Source organism: Ipomoea nil, unplaced genomic scaffold (assembly GCF_001879475.1).
Source record: "Ipomoea nil cultivar Tokyo-kokei standard unplaced genomic scaffold, Asagao_1.1 scaffold0418, whole genome shotgun sequence".
NCBI lineage: Eukaryota > Viridiplantae > Streptophyta > Magnoliopsida > Solanales > Convolvulaceae > Ipomoea > Ipomoea nil.
This window is the reverse complement of record NW_017616846.1, coordinates 639,659-653,523: the sequence shown is the minus strand read 5'-3', so window position 1 is coordinate 653,523 and position 13,865 is coordinate 639,659. Positions and strand designations below refer to the sequence as shown.

At 35.0% G+C, this 13,865-nt stretch overlaps 2 protein-coding genes across 4 annotated transcripts; both read right to left on the bottom strand.

Annotated features, from left to right (window-relative positions):
- Positions 1–109: 109 nt before the first annotated feature.
- Positions 110–12,751, bottom strand: LOC109172572 (nucleolin-like). Of its 3 annotated transcripts, none has more exons than XM_019321754.1 (4): positions 12,558–12,750; positions 12,077–12,216; positions 10,874–11,277; positions 110–484 (listed from the first exon to the last, which is right to left on the bottom strand). In XM_019321754.1, exons 2-4 carry the CDS (start codon positions 12,194–12,196, stop codon positions 481–483), a joined length of 528 nt encoding a protein of 175 aa, XP_019177299.1. In that variant the 5' UTR covers positions 12,197–12,216; positions 12,558–12,750; the 3' UTR covers positions 110–480. The 3 variants fall into 3 exon arrangements, with proteins under 3 accessions (XP_019177299.1, XP_019177300.1, XP_019177298.1); XM_019321755.1 differs by having other exon boundaries at positions 10,877–11,277; XM_019321753.1 differs by lacking the exon at positions 110–484 and having other exon boundaries at positions 10,608–11,277; positions 12,558–12,751.
- On the bottom strand, positions 2,608–7,956 carry LOC109172571. Its single transcript, XM_019321752.1, has 7 exons — positions 7,553–7,956; positions 6,824–6,909; positions 6,434–6,580; positions 6,224–6,332; positions 3,873–3,996; positions 3,180–3,453; positions 2,608–3,071 (listed from the first exon to the last, which is right to left on the bottom strand). The coding sequence occupies exons 1-7, from the start codon at positions 7,695–7,697 to the stop codon at positions 2,964–2,966; spliced, it is 993 nt and encodes a 330-aa protein (XP_019177297.1). The 5' UTR covers positions 7,698–7,956; the 3' UTR covers positions 2,608–2,963.
- Positions 12,752–13,865: the final 1,114 nt, after the last annotated feature.

Genomic DNA, 13,865 nt, shown 5'->3' with positions numbered 1-13,865 from the left:
CCTAGCTTATAACTCACATTTCAAACTTACGTCAGACTAATCTTAAGCCAGAATTCTTACCGAAAAGTCGTTGAAAGAGGTAAATCGTTTCATGGCTTCTTTCTCTCCATTACACATAACTAAAGTTGGGTTGTATTTGAACACAAGGTAACGATATACATTGAAATTACATTGTGGGGACAAAAATTGAGACAAGAAAAAAGACAACATAGATACACAAATATAATCAGGCAGAAAAGAAGGCATTCCTGGCAGCAACAGAAAACCCAGAACGAGGTTCCAAAACCTTGTTCATCATCATATTCATCTTCTGTCCATCATCAACAAGCAGCACCCAAGAATAAGTGCTCCTCAGCTTCTGGGAAACAAGGGAGAAACCAGAGAGGAAATCGATCTCTTCACCCCCACCATATTTTCTTGAATTCTTGACCCGCCTCTCGTACTCCTCTGCCACCAACATAGCAATATCCGCCATAGCTATCAAGAAATACTCTTCAGGGAACTAAACTGGATTTGTTTGATGCAAAAGATGATGTTTTGATTATGTGGGTAGATGTGATATTTGGATTGGAGTACTTATAGGGAGAAAAGCAATGGATAAGGCCGGGAGTGTGAACGCATTTTTGTGCGTTCATTATTTTATTCACTCCGTACTGTTTTGTTGTGTTTGGGATGGTTTTATCCTCGTTTTTTATTCCTATGGTCGCCGGAATTTGACACGCAATTACGCATGATACGATGTCTTCTCCAGCGGTTTTCTTCGCCCTCTGGAATATGAATTCCACTCCGCCTTTACCGTTTACGTGTTGCTATGTCTTTGGCCCAACGGAAAGTGCTTTAGCAGTTTAGCTTCATCTATTTAGACTCCCAACACATAACACGTGTCATGTTAGCTGGTTCAAACTTTCATTGCAAACTTTTGTTTAAGCAAAACAAATAAATATTATCATCCATAGATTAAGTTTCCATCAAAACATTACAAATGAAAAAGGAGGGTGGAACAGTAACTCCTCGCAACTTGATTTAGAAACGGTCTTCCGAGTAAGAATATAGACTGTCCAATTCGCAGATCGATTGAAACAAAAGATAGACACATGACTCAAGAGACTAAATCTATCTTTAGAATCACATATAATCAAATCAAGAGGATAGCCCTAAATTAGAATTTAGACCCTGAACTATTGTTAAAGCATCAGTTTCCACAACAATTTTGGGGTGTTTGGTAGCTGATTAAGTTATTGGGTTTGATTAGTTAATAACATTAGCTGATTGTAGAAAAGTGTTTGATAAATTAGATGTTAACTGATAGCTGATTACATGCAAAACGACTTTCTCAAAAATCTGATCGAAAAAACTACTTTGAGCAACTTTTTGAATTTTAGCGTTTTGGGACAATAAGCTGTTACAAAAAACTAATTAATCAAACACTTACATTTGCTATTTAACCAAGTCAAACAACTAATAATGGTCAAATAAGCCAAAATTGATTGTTTGGTAACTATGTTAAATATAGATGTTTGACCATTATTAAATATAGTTTCCAAACAATCAATTTTGACTTATTTGACCGGCAATTTATATCGTGGACCAGGGTCCATAGTGCATTGTGGACCCTGGTCCAATACACATAATTTAACTTCATAATGTATAGAATTTATGTTTATTATAAGTTTTGAATTAATTGATTACAGCTGCTGCATAGTTTTTTTTTTTTAAACAGCTGCTGCATAGTTAAATTAGTGTACGATGAAAACAATAGATTACCTAACTTCTAACAACTACCTCGCACCTGGCACAACAATGTAAATTTGTATAATTAAATGATGGGAGCAAGTCTTAATTAAATGATGTCTGTCATTAGCTATATTTGACCTCGCTATTAAACACAATTTTTTTCCTTTGAGTTCATATGAGGCAATGCTTATACCGTGAATTAGAGTTCACATAAATAGATAATCTCTAATAATCTCTAATACAAGTTTCTTTTTAGTATACCATAAATTCATTTTTAGCTTATTACAAGTTCATTTTGACTTGTAATACAATAAAAATAACACGTATCAAAATATAATAAATCAATTAAAATGGACAATTTTTTTTTTTGAAAACACTAAAATAAACATTTAATATACTAAAAATGAACTTGTATCAAACGCTACCCTGCAACGTAGACCTAGGTGTGAAATATAATTTGCCCATATATGAGAAGACCAAAAATCATCAACATAACCAAAGGTCAAGGGTTCAATCCTTGACTTCGGGTATAGAGCGTTCTTAAATCTCCAAACCAGTTGCCCCACCCAAAAGAGGTGCATACAACGAAAGGATTAGTCACTGTGTTCAACGGTGAAAATCATAGATACACCAATAAAAAAAAAAATCAACATAAAATAAAGTCCAACAAAATTGTAAATTTATTGAACACAATTATAAAATACTCCGTAACAAACAACACAATCAGACTCAATTATTGTTCTTTTTTTTTTTTTTTGAAGACATAACTGGAGAGATTCCACTGCATGTTATAGGTACATAGCATGTTGCAAGATGTTCATACGTATTTATCACACATACATAATGTTCTGTTCTTAACCACCGACCAAGTACAATGAATAGATACACAATATTTATAGACAAATATAAACAGATATAATAATATATATTTTTTCTTGAAATTGGCAGATCCGACAACTCTTTGCACAGCTTCATCTGGACAAGAAAATTAAGAATCCTATCTTTCTTCACAGCACAAAAAGTTAAATGAGGTTTCTGACAATAATAAAAGTTACAAGTGATGGAGTGAATCACAGACAGACGTCATATTTCTTTTATCTGTTAGATGTTTATCTCAGTTAAATATACTCTTCTTTCTTTTAACCCAAAATCACCCGACTCCGCTCGTCTCAGTTCAGTTAGTTCATCTCGCGTTCTTCAGCTGTTTTGAGTTTCGAGCCCTTCAAAGTTTACAGAAGTCCGAGTGATTTAAGCTGCTGAACGTGCTCTGCCGGGAGAGGTGGCGGTGACCAATCGGATCCGGTCATCTCCCCATCAACGTCTTCCACGACGTATTCCTAAACAAGCGTTGATCAAGTTCAATATCGTAACAGGGAATTGATTATTAAAAAGAAAAAAAAAAAAGAAGGGGAAGTATAAAAGATAAAGAAATGGCGGTGGCTTACTTTAGTCAGCATTCGTTTCGCAAGAATGTGATAGTGGCGCTGCCAAATCCTTTGTCCAACCATTGTAGCCACTAACACGCTGTAGAATATACCTATCACGGTAAATAGTCCAAGCACGATTAAGGCCATTATAAACAATAGCGGCAACCCAGCTTCACCAGCACCGCCTAAGCAACCACTACATTCACTGGCCGCACCGGCACAACCTTCGAAGCATGTGGTACAGTCCGTCCACATGCAAAGTGTGCCGGGCAAATGACAATCCGCACACAGCCTGCAAGGAAAAGATTACAAAGATGAAGCACTCCATCGATATGGTTTCAGAACTAAAAATTGCCAATTCATTAAAACAGAGATTCACAGAAGAGAAAGATAATAATAAAGCAACAAGTACAGATAGCAAATGTCAGTAACATATAAGAAGGAGCTACATGTAAGAAATCGACATTCCAGTCCAGGTATTCTTCAGTGAAACAAGAGATAGCTTAATAGCTTATAGGTTTTCTTCAAATCTTGCAAGTTGTGTTCTAACACAACCCCATCCTTCAGACCCCCTGCCCCACCCCCCTCCGGAAAAGGAAAAAGAAGAAGAAGAAGAAGCCGGGGGGAGAAACACAAGAGCACAAAAATTTGTTCTTTAAGGTAATATTTTAGTTGAGTAATGAAACTTTTTGAAATCAACACAAATAGTACCCAGGATGACAGCAGCAAAGACATAACTCTCGACATGGCTGAGCTAAATCATTCCGCACTCTCCGGTCATAGCAGGTAATGAAGCAACCAGAGAGGCCTAGTAAAGCAAAAAACAGCAGGGCGCCTGCATAATGTCAAGAGAAGACAACATGATGGAAGCATCAAATTTCAAAGTTCAAGTTGTAAAATCATCAGAAAAATAAAATTCAAGCATCAACTTGAGGCCAAAAATAGCGGAACAAAGAAATACAAATATATCTTGGTGGCCAAACACATAACTGCAATCCATGTCTTCCTTAAATCTAGGCCTTACACAAAGTGGTTGTTCAGTTCTTTTGATGTACACAGACAAAAGAGATATTTCCCTTTCCCTCCATGACAGACAAAACGTCCAATCAACTTCTGCTAAAAGCCTAAACCTTATCCTGATGTCCCTTCCACCAACTCAAGCTGGCTATTTCATGACTTCGTCCGATCCTTCCTCACTCTTTTTTTCGCCTTCTTATTTCTACTCTCTACTTTTGAAAGATCGCTTGGAAATTCAGCACAATCCAGGGAACATGAGAAAGAAAACCTGGCAACATCTATCTGGCCATATAAACTTCCAAAACTGTACTACACAAAGGATTTGCTAGAAATCACTGAAACCCCATGCCTTTTCATCCAATGTGAGGCTGTCATTTCAAGTATCCAACAAAGTAACAAACATAGCTCCCTTGCACAACAAACAGTAAGTAAAAAATACCATCCCATGTAAACTCAACCTCTCTTAGGCCTAGTTTGGGAAGGTTGGAGTCACTGCCCCAGACGCCCAAAAAAGGCTGTTTGGTTGCATCACATTTGGGGCATTGACACAAGTACACAACCACCATAGTTCAATTTCTCATTGGACCCAAATGGTCTAGTGAGGGCGCTTGAGGGTATTTTCCCTCAAATGCCCTTTAATTTATTTATATTTTCACAGGGAGCCTTAAACAGGCTCCAAAAGGAAATAGGGTGTGTAATTCATAGTGCAAGAGGAGTCTGCTCCTCAACAATTTTGCACTCCATATGGGACAAGGAGAAGGAGCCTTGAGGCTCCACTTCCTTCACAAACAATGTGGGAATAAACTAAGGGTGCCTGTTCGCAGGCTCCATTTGGTTTTAATTTTAATTTTTGTTTTTGGTTTTCTTTATCATTTTTTTATGGTTTGTAAATATAATTTTGTAAGTATATTAATAAATTGCTATTTATTTTTAAAAAGTAAACTTATTAAAATTATGGTATTATAAAAGAAAATTATATTTTTGAATTTTATTTGCCAAATTTTTTAAACAAAATTAATTTATATTAATATTAAAAACTATTCTTTATATATTATATGGAAATGTTCAGAACAGTAATTTGTTATTTCAATCTCACCGCCACCCCTATTTTTCTAAACAAAGGCTTTTTTCATGACTCTAACCGCCACCGCTCCAATCTAAATGCTACCGCTCTAACCTCACCACCCTCCCAAATGGAGCCTAAGTTCCATAGGGCAGGCTTCTACTTCAGTGGGGGTAGAGTGTGACAAATCTGGTAAATGGTAATAGACAACTATCCTTGAAAGTAAGAGATAGCAATTCGGGGGTAACCCCAGCCAAGAATGCAAGAGATCCACGCTTGTAACCACAAGGTCACGAGTTCGAATCCTTGGTTTGAGCCGGTCAGCTATGGGTAACCTAGGCTGGTTTATTTCCTTGTGGTCATTTGCCGACTAGGGTCACAAGGCGGGGTTTACTCACGCCGGAATGGGTTGTGAGGTTTCACTCGTCATCCAAAAAAAAAAAAAAAAAAAGAGCAAATCCGTTAACTCAAGTAGAAGTGGTCATTTGGTTATTTTCAAATTGAATTAAACAAATTTTCATTTTGGTAAAACCGTTCATTGGACTTAAATACAATTTACTAAATTATATTTTGGTTAACCAATTGAATCAACCAAAATTTTTTGATATATAATTTACTTTATATTATATAAAATAATATTATAAGTAAACTATATTTTATATTAAACTTAAAACTGTTAACTAAACCAACATAATAAGATAACCAATCAAATTATCTGAATTAAATTGGTTAACGGTTAACTGAAATTGTTTTGGTTAACAGTTAAACCGATTTTTTTGGTTAATCAAACATCCGCAACTCCAGTACTACAGGCTGTTGACTATTTTTCAAATGCCTTTTGTTCACTACTTTTTCATTCCACAATCACCAACCACGGTAGTAAAAATTGCAAGTAACGCGTGATAAAACATGTCAACCCATCTTTCTAGGAGTTAGTAAGTAAAGCACGCTGAAAATAGTATTGAGTTGGTGAGAGTTTTACCGCATATATAGTAGAAACTTAGCTCGCTATCAAAACCCCAAGTGAGACGAAGCCAAGCCTTCTGATACAAATCAATTAGATACACGAAGTATCCCAATAAAGCAATCACCTATAAATGGGAGAGTGAGAGATACAAAATGAATCTTGACATTAGAGGGATAAATATGGAAAAGGAAAAAGAAATTGAAACTCAGAGGGACAATGACCTACAAGTTGAACTGCTAGAAATATAAACAGAATGTCTCTAGTCACAAAGAACCGGAACTTTAGAGTTCGCCATCTCCTATCAGCAATAACATGAACTCTCAAACGATATGGAGCCTTACAAGTTGTGCAATGAGCAAATGCAAAACCTTCCTGCAAATACATAGAAGGACTAAATTTTCTGCTGAGTTCAAACTTAATACTAATTCACAATGGAGATGTGAATTTTCAGTTGGATATAATCAACAGAAAAAGGATACAGTACACAATTATAATTTGCCATGATGCAACAAATGAAATAGATATTTGAATTCACATTGAGGAACTGAATGCACGAATCATAAGAAACACATAGTTCCGGATATGTTGCCGAAGTAGAGGTGAGTAAAGCCTAACCTTCACAGCACGCCAATGATCCAGGCATTCCCGGTGAACATACTTTGCAGTACCCTTACATTGGCAAGGGGCAATAAAATCCCTACCTGAAAAGGGAAAAGGTAATAATATTCAAGCACAGATACCCTTCACCCTCCATACAAAATGTGGAATATGCATTTTATTTGAACACACAATATCACCACCTAAAAAATCAAACAATGGATAAACAATTACCAGTTCATGCTCAGAAGACATCCCTTTTACCAATTACCAGATCTCCTTATTAAAGAAAAAATCATTTAAATAATACTATAGCAGCATAGGTAATGAGCGAGATTAGCTTTGATGAGACACATAACATGGCCTTTCAGCCCTTTCTCATGTAAATTTATCAAAATTTCTCAACTGTACATAAATGCCACTAGAATTCTCTAGGACCCATACACTACAACTACGAACTATCATACTTTAACAGGCCAACGAAGAGAATATTCCCAGGAGGAGTGTAGAAACTGCAAAAATGAACAAAATGCACTTTCAAATCTAAATAATAGTATTGATTATATTTCGTAGACATCCAGAAAACCAAACTGACAGCCATAATTCGCGGAAAAGCGAATGCTTTTACACTTGAATCAATATTAAATTGCAGATGCAGCATGGCCTAAAAAAGGGGGGGACAAATTTCACAGAGTTTGGGAAAAGAAAGTAAAAATAATAATTAAAAGAGGAGTTGGTGAAAACCACCGTCAGTTTCGAGGCAAATTCGGCACTGAATTTGGTCGTCGGGGCCGGCTTCGAGGTCGATCTCGGTGCTACTGGCGACGGGAGCGGTGATCGGAGAAGGAGCGATGAGAGGAGAGGAGTCGGAGTGAGAATGATGATCGCTCATTTCTTCTTCAACTGCGATTTCAAGAGAGACTGCAAAATTGATCAATCGAACACGGCCATTCCTGAGCTGTGCCCTAATTCCAAATTCTTTATTGCAATGAATAGAAAATGAAAATCATATGTATATAGATGTATATATGTATCTCCTCGAGCCTGCTCTTTTTCCTGTTTCACCACTGTCCGAGGTTTAGATTAAGACAACTTAGTTAAGGAAAGACAAGAACAAATCCATTCGGTTCATACGGAATTGGTATCTGTTATGCGTCGAGTCGACCATAGTTACCCATTGTACGATTATTTTTTAACCGTATCTTAAAATTATATGAAATACATTGAAAATAAACTTCAAAATTTATTTAATATATTCAAAATGAATATTTAATATATTAAAATTAAACTTCGTAATAGTGAATAATAGCATCCTGAGTTGTCCTCATATTTCATTGATGGCTAAAATTTTAACATGTAAAGAGGCTCTCTCTTAATTGAAAGATCGTGGTGTAACAAAATTCCGACTTAAGTCTGACTACATAGGGGTCGTTCTCGGCCTCTCTAGAAAATTTCAATGCTTTTCTTATCTAAATCATATTTTTTACCTCTACTTTTCCATTATGTCGTATTTTGATTTCGTAATGTATTGTCATATTAGTCGCTTAGTGAACCATACTCGTGGCTAAGTATCTTGTGTTCAAATGACACCTCAGGTTGGATTCCCATATAAGAGGTTGTGAGTTCGAACCTTAGTGGAGGTGTTACTGACTTTTTGTGCTTCAGTAAGTTGAGAAAGTAGCTATGAACAGATACTACATTATAATAGAGTTAGCAACATTTAAAAAAAAAAAAAAAAAAAAAAAAGTGAACCATACTCGTGCATTAGCTAGAGCTGTTGGCTCTCAAACTGACCCCGACAGAGCTGTTGGCTCTCAAACTGACCCCGACATTGAGACGATATCCCACTGAACTTTCTTATTACTATTATGTTTGAATAAAGCTTTTCGTTTTCAAAAAAAAAAAAAAAAAAAAAAAAAAAAAAAAAAAAAAAACTTATATGACAATATTCAACATATCATTATATCAATATGGATCCACACGATATAAAGATCGATATGTCCACATTTTAACCTTTTTTTATTCATAAATTATATTTAAATTTGGTGAATTAGGACCACAATTTATATTACACAATATAGATCACTATAAATATTTATTTTTAGTTTTCAAAAAAAAAATATTTTTAGATAATAACCTAAAATTGAACATGCAGGGCACTAAAATGGCATAAGAGTGAGTAGAGGCTTTTTTTTTTTTTTTTTTAAATTAAAAAATTTCTTTTCCAAAGATGAAGTAACGAATATGGACTTACCTTGCAAAGTGGTTGTCAGCGAAAAAGAAAATAAAAATATTCATTAAAGTTCTAAGCCAAAAGTATCAAAGTTATAAAATTTTGAAAGCATAAACGTACGGCGGAGTTGGAAATTTTGTTAACATAATTAATTTGTTAAAATGATTGAAATTCGTAAATACGTAATTTTATAAAAAAAATCGAGGCAAAAAATTAAAGAACTTTAAAATGTGATAAAAGTATTACTGATAAATATATAAAATATAATTAATTTGATAAAAAGATTGAAATACGTAAAATGATATTCGTAATTTTCTTTTATTTTAATTATATTAACTTTAAGTATTTCTACATTAATTTGAAAAGGATGATACACAATTGAAATTTTTATACTACATTGACTAGATACTAGATAGTTTATAAAAAGTATATTTTTTAAAAAAATAATTTCATAATTGAATTACAAAATAGATTTCGTATTAATTAATAAATAAATTTAAAAAAAAATAATTTCATAATTGAATTACAAAATAGATTTCGTATTAATTAATAAATAAATTTAAATAATTATTATCACACATAACACCTTATAAATATCACAATTAATATTAAAAAGGACAAAAATTGAAATATATACCTAATGAGCATTTAAGATGGCAAGAAACTTTTCAAATCGCAAATCACTAAGGACAACATGTGTCCACTAAAATTGGCCATGATTTTTTTTTTTTTTTCTTTCTTATTTTCAGCAACCTTCAACTCCTCATATACTTAAATGGATGGAGCATATCCATATGAGAGCATGTTCTCAAAGTGCAATGTTAATTTTAATAAAATTTGTTAGTGGTGGATTAAAACTTTCACTTTACACTTAATTAAAAGAAAAATTTTATATAGGATAACAATTCATGGTATGAGGAGCCTGGTAAGAGATACATGAATTGAACTTCTCTTGCTAGGTTTGCAGATATTTGAGGAGCCTCTAAAAGGAATATGACCGCTTTAATGGCTCAATATGCAAGTATAGCACGGTCTCAACGTATGTAAAATGAGTTGTCTTTTTTGTTGTATATAAAAAGAATTATGGTGTGTTTGGAATGTAGAAAAATGACTTCTGGAAAACATTTTCTAAAAAACGAGTCATTTTTCAGAAAATATTTTTCTTTCTCGTGTTTGTTTACCTTCCAGAAAACTGTATTAGGGGTGGTGGTGACGGTGACTGCAGGTGATTGGCTACTCCACTGCTAAAAACAAAAGGGGAAGTCATTTTTTAGAAAATACCCTCTATTTTTCATTGACCACACCCCTATTTTCCATTGACTTCCATTTTCCCCTCTAACCAAACACTGAAAACCCGAAAAATAATTTCCAGAAATCATTTTTCGGATTTCCACACCCTTAGGGATTTGATAAAGAAAATGATGGAAAAAGAAATGAATAATATATCATGTTACAATGGAGTAAAATTTGATATAGAAAGTGAGAATCATGTAATATTACTGGCTGAATAAATTTGACAATTTTGTTGATGTATAGACTATAAGACTATTGATTTGTTAAGGACAGTTATGATGTCTCCTAAATATTGAATTTCTCAGGCAAAGCCGCAGCAGACATTTTTTTGCAAGTCAACAAGTATTGCCGCAGCACAAGGTAGCTGTTATACAATGCAAACGGAATAGGAAATACAGATGCGTTAACCTAATTGTGGATGTTCCTGTTTTGTACTAGGATAGTGCTAGAACAACAATCAAAGGTTGTTTTTTCATGTTGTAAATCTAATTCACTTCTTTCTCTTCTTTGGTGGCTGGACTTCTTCTTCGTCGTCGTCCTCCTCCTCCTCTTCTTCCTCTTCGTTGTCCTCATCTTCCTCTGGGTCTTCTCCCTCGCCTCCGGCTTCCTCATCATCGTCGTCTTCGTCATCGTCATCGTCATCCTCGGGATCTTCCTCCTCATCTGGGTCGTCCGGATTTTCTTCGCCTTCATCATCTTCATCTTCGTCATTCTCTTGTGCACCACCCACACCTCCTCCCAGGCCATTCTTAGAGGTGCCTTTGTTGTTAGGGTTATTAGCACCATTTCTTTCATCATCATATGCATCATCATCATCGTCATCCCCATCCTCATCGTCGTCATCATCATTCTCATCATCTCCATCAGCATCCATAGGCTCGCAGGGGCAAGATGAGGAATTGTCTCCCCTTATTTTAGGTTTGTCCATGAGTAGATTTATGTAATCCTAAAAATGGAAACAGGTAAACTTCAATGCTCATTCTGATCTAATAAAATCATTCAGGCCAACAATTTAATTTTATAAGTTCAGAACTTCAAGCAAATAGGCATGTTTAGTATACTTTTTATTCCTAAAAATTGAACTTACGACACAATGAGCAGAAAAGCATAAACCAAAATGTGATTGAAGTATTGAACTATCAAAGAAGATAATGTTAAGTGACAAGACAAAAAGAACAATACGGTGTATATGCTAAGCAGTAAGCATTACATATATTCATATAAAAGGTAAGACTGAGAGCTACAGTGCGATGTGTATGCAAGAAAATGTTCATTTCTTATGATAAACTATTTGTTTGCTTTTGAAATTTTGTTTTATTGTACTGAATGTTGACAACTGGGTGTGTAACGGGACGTTCACCTGTTGCACCACATAAAAACATTATTTTTCCACTGATGGAATGTAAGTGGGAACACAATATCCTCCAAAACATCATAAATCAAATAACCTTCGGGTGATTAGCTAACTCATATAATTGACAAAAGAAACACAAACACGTCAAATACAACTATGGAAGTTGGCTCTACACTTTTATTGAGTATGTTCCAATTCAATTATTTTATATTATCAAGAAACTTGGCTCACTGCAAATCTTTTCTGTTGAGTTCTTCAAGCAAGAATTCTAATAAGAAATAAATAAGGAACCTTGGAACATGCTCAAAGGCACTTACTTAACGCCAAACTAGGTGGCGCAAGATAGCAGATGGTGCAAAATTATGTCTCCTTTCAGTAAGGTAGGTTTTACCTGCATAAGAGAGAGGAGCTGGGTGGTGACAAGAGCGGATGCTAAAGCTTCCACGGCACACGTTACCAAAGTCTGCTTAATTACCATGGCGGCGACACCGACTGAATCTCCACTCTCCATCTCTACGCCTCTTCACCAACCTGCAGCAGAAAAGCGTTCCATGTTCTTAACTAAAACATGCACTTAATTAAACAGAGCAGACATGAGCTTCTGCTAAAGTCAACGCATCTCGGGGAGGTCGAGAAAGTCAAATATCGCCCCAAAAAAAAAGTAAAAACCTCAATTCTCATGAGAATTGAAGAAACTGCAAGGGGAAATGGTAAATTTTAAACAGCAAAATTAAAAGACTCACGAAAAATACCAAAAACGTGAGAAAAAACTGCAGATTCTCAGATCGAGCTTAAATTGCGGGGAATTTCGAATGAAACTCCGAAGAAAAACGAAAACCACGAAGAACCGAGAACGGATAATTGAAACTCACCAGAACTACAGATCCGAGCTCGTATCGAACAGATCGGAGGGTTTGAGAAGCTAAAACCTCGACAAACGGAGAGGAGAGGCAGCGTTCATTCTGGACCGTCGGATCAAGCAGGGAAATCAACGGAGACCGAGAGATATGTATGTATCAGAAGATAGAGAAAAGCGATAGTGGGAAAAAGATTCAGACTGGAGAGCAAGGAGTGTGAGAGTGGGTTGCTTAGGGGGCTGCCCGTAATCTCTCCACAATGGTAACGGGCACTCGGGCAGCATGGGTCACGGGCAGAAACCTCATTTACTTCAAGGTAAGATAAGCAGTAAGAACTACTCTAGTTAACAAGAGTTTAAAGTAAAAATAAAAAATAAAAATAAAAATTATAAATTTGAATTTTATTAATTTTATTTTTTATTTTTTATAAATCATTCATTCACCAATTAAGTTGTCTATGTAGGTAATTTTTTATAGAGAAAGTTTCAATTGACTGACTATTGCACTTGACTTTCAAAAATATTAATTTAGTATTTTGACTATGCAATTTCTATCAATTTTGGTCACGACGGCCAAATGTGACCGGAAATATTCTTAAATTTTTTATTCATGGGCGCAAAACAGTCACTTTATGTTAAAAAAAAAAAAAATTATTTGCTTCTTCTTCCTCAACACCTCCGGCCAAATTAACGAAGACGGAAGCATGGCGAGACCCACCTACCCACACAGCAAGTTGATATACATAATCACAACGGTAATTGCTGTGAACATCACACAAATATTTGAAGGTGTATAAATATAAAAATCACTACCACCAATTTTTGTTTAAAAAAAAAAATGAAGGTTGTAGCCTCTTATAATAAGAACTATATCGATCATTTTATATCTAATTGGGAAATTCCAAATCTAACTCTTTCGATAAAAATAAACCACAAATTCTAACAGCAAAAAAGTAAGCACGATTTACTCAAACAAACCTTGATCATTGTGGCTAAGGTGATGCTATGGACCATGGATCTACCTGAGTTGCAGAGATTGAAGAGCCGACGAATTAGTTTTCCTCCTACTCCGGCTGCTTTTTTTCCGTCAACATCGGTGACAAACCCTAATTGCTTAACGTAAAATGACTGTTTTGCCCTCATAAATAAAAATTTAAAAATGTTTAAGTTTTTCCGGTCACATTTGACCGACAATTTGGCCAGCGTGACCAAAATTGATAGAAATTACATAGTCAAGGTACTAAATTAACATTTTTAAAAGTTAAGTGTTGCAATTAACACAAGTGTAATAGTCAGTAGACCAAAATTGAAATTTTATCTTTTT